Here is a 1,969-nt window from a genome sequence, read left to right on the forward strand (position 1 = left end):
AGACCTGCAGGTGAGGGGCTGGAGTCTCGGCCCAGCAGCTCAGGGCCCACCTCTGCGGGCGCGGGTGGGTCCGTGGGTCCTGGCCCTGCTCTGGTGGGGGTCTGTCAGTCTGGTGTCTGCCCTGAGCCCCGTCTCCCCCCGGCAGATGCTGGCCGTGTATTCCCTGCTGCCCTTTGACAACCAGGACGGCGGCGTGTGGAAGCAGGGCTTCGATATCACCTATGAGCCCAATGAGTGGGACGCGGAGCCCCTGCAGGTGTTCGTGGTGCCGCACTCCCACAACGACCCCGGTGAGCGGTGGGCGAGGGTGGGCTGGGGAGGGGAAGGGCCAGCGCAGCCCCACACTGCGGGTGGGGAAGGGCTGGACCCCGCGCGGTGACCCCCTGTGTGTGCTGGCAGGCTGGATCAAGACCTTTAACAAGTACTACTACGACCAGACGCAGCACATCCTGAACAGCATGGTGCTGAAGATGCAGGAGGACCCGCGCCGCCGCTTCATCTGGTCCGAGATCTCCTTCTTTTCCAAGTGGTGGGACAACATCAGCGCCCAGAAGCGGGCTGCGGTGCGGAGGTGCGTCTGTCCCCACTGCCTGTCGCGGTCCCTGCCTGGGGGCACTGCAGGGGGCACTGGCTGCCAGCTGGGGGTGCAGGGAGGGCTTGGGGGAGGCAGATCGTGCCCTGCGCTGCTCCCTGTGCTCGCGGGGCTGGGAAACTCCCTCTCGTCACTGTCACCCTGAGCACCTGAGCGCTGCCACGAACCCTGAGCAGTGCCAGCGCCTCATGAGGCCTCAGGGCGGGGGGAGAGACCTGGAGGGCAGGACAGTGCGGTGGGAGAGGGCCCCCGTCAGCCCCCCGCCCCCAGGAGGGCTCAGGGTGGAGAACAGAGGGGACACGGGCGCGGGGCACAGCGGGGTCCGTTGGGCTGTGTGGGGACGGTGCAGTGCTGCAGAGGGTGGGGACGGTGCAGTGCTGCGGAGGGACGTCTGTTGGTGTGGGGACAGTGTGGGCAGCGGGGTACCAGTGGGGTTGTGGAGGCTGCGGTGGCACCTGGGTGACTCTGAGACGGGGGAAGGCTATGCCACGGGCGTGCGGAGCTGATGGTGTCTCATGTCCCCTCCCGGCAGGCTGGTGGGCAACGGGCAGCTGGAGATGGTGACGGGCGGCTGGGTGATGCCCGACGAGGCCAACTCACACTACTTCGCCATGATCGACCAGCTGATCGAGGGGCACCAGTGGCTGGAGAAGAACATCGGTGAGAGCGGGGCGGGATGCGGAGAAGAACATCAGTGAGAGCAGGGCGGGATGCGGGGTGCTGCTGGGGGCCTGCTCGATGGGCCGGTGGGCACCCCCGCCCCGAGGAGCTGCTCAGGTCTCTGTGTCCCCAGGCGTGACACCGCGGTCGGGCTGGGCCATCGACCCCTTTGGGCACAGCTCCACCATGCCCTACCTGCTGAAGCGCTCCAACCTGACGGCCATGCTCATCCAGCGCGTGCACTATGCCGTCAAGAAGCACTTTGCTGCCACCCGGAACCTGGAGTTCATGTGGAGACAGACGTGGGGTGAGGGGCTGCTGGGGAGGCAGCTGTGGCGGTGCTCTGCGCGGGTGGGTGGCCGCAGGGAACAGCGACCAGCTGCTTCCGGAACACCGGGTGGCGATGGCTCTGCACTGCGGTGGTTTTTCCCAGCGGGACAGCCCCATGGTGACTCCCCCCTGCCCGGTGCTGTGGCTGTGCTCTCTGGGCTCCAGCCCATGCGCGAGGTCTGCTCTGCCCCGCAGCCGTCCCCTGCCTGCGGGACCCCTCTGCGGGGACAGGCGAGGGGCGGCCATTGCCGGTGCTCATCTGTCCTTGGTTCCGCAGACGTGGATGCCAGCACCGACATCTTCTGCCACATGATGCCCTTCTACAGCTACGACGTGCCCCACACCTGCGGGCCAGACCCCAAGATCTGCTGCCAGTTCGACTTCAAG

General features: G+C 67.4%; 1 protein-coding gene across 1 annotated transcript in view; it reads left to right on the plus strand.

Moving 5' to 3' along the window:
* The window catches only part of LOC104466219 (alpha-mannosidase 2x-like), a gene marked incomplete at both ends in the record, with an annotated part of 2,504 nt that overhangs the window by 236 nt on the left and 299 nt on the right, over positions 1–1,969 (plus strand). Inside the window, 5 exons of the mRNA XM_010079572.1 lie at positions 146–290; positions 400–571; positions 1,125–1,252; positions 1,386–1,559; positions 1,860–1,969. The exon at positions 1,860–1,969 is cut by the window's right edge and continues 113 nt beyond it. Coding sequence (XP_010077874.1) covers positions 146–290; positions 400–571; positions 1,125–1,252; positions 1,386–1,559; positions 1,860–1,969 — 729 coding nt within the window. The remainder of the gene's footprint in view (positions 1–145; positions 291–399; positions 572–1,124; positions 1,253–1,385; positions 1,560–1,859) is intronic.

Source organism: Pterocles gutturalis, unplaced genomic scaffold (assembly GCF_000699245.1).
Source record: "Pterocles gutturalis isolate BGI_N339 unplaced genomic scaffold, ASM69924v1 scaffold10326, whole genome shotgun sequence".
In the NCBI taxonomy this organism is placed as follows: domain Eukaryota; kingdom Metazoa; phylum Chordata; class Aves; order Pterocliformes; family Pteroclidae; genus Pterocles; species Pterocles gutturalis.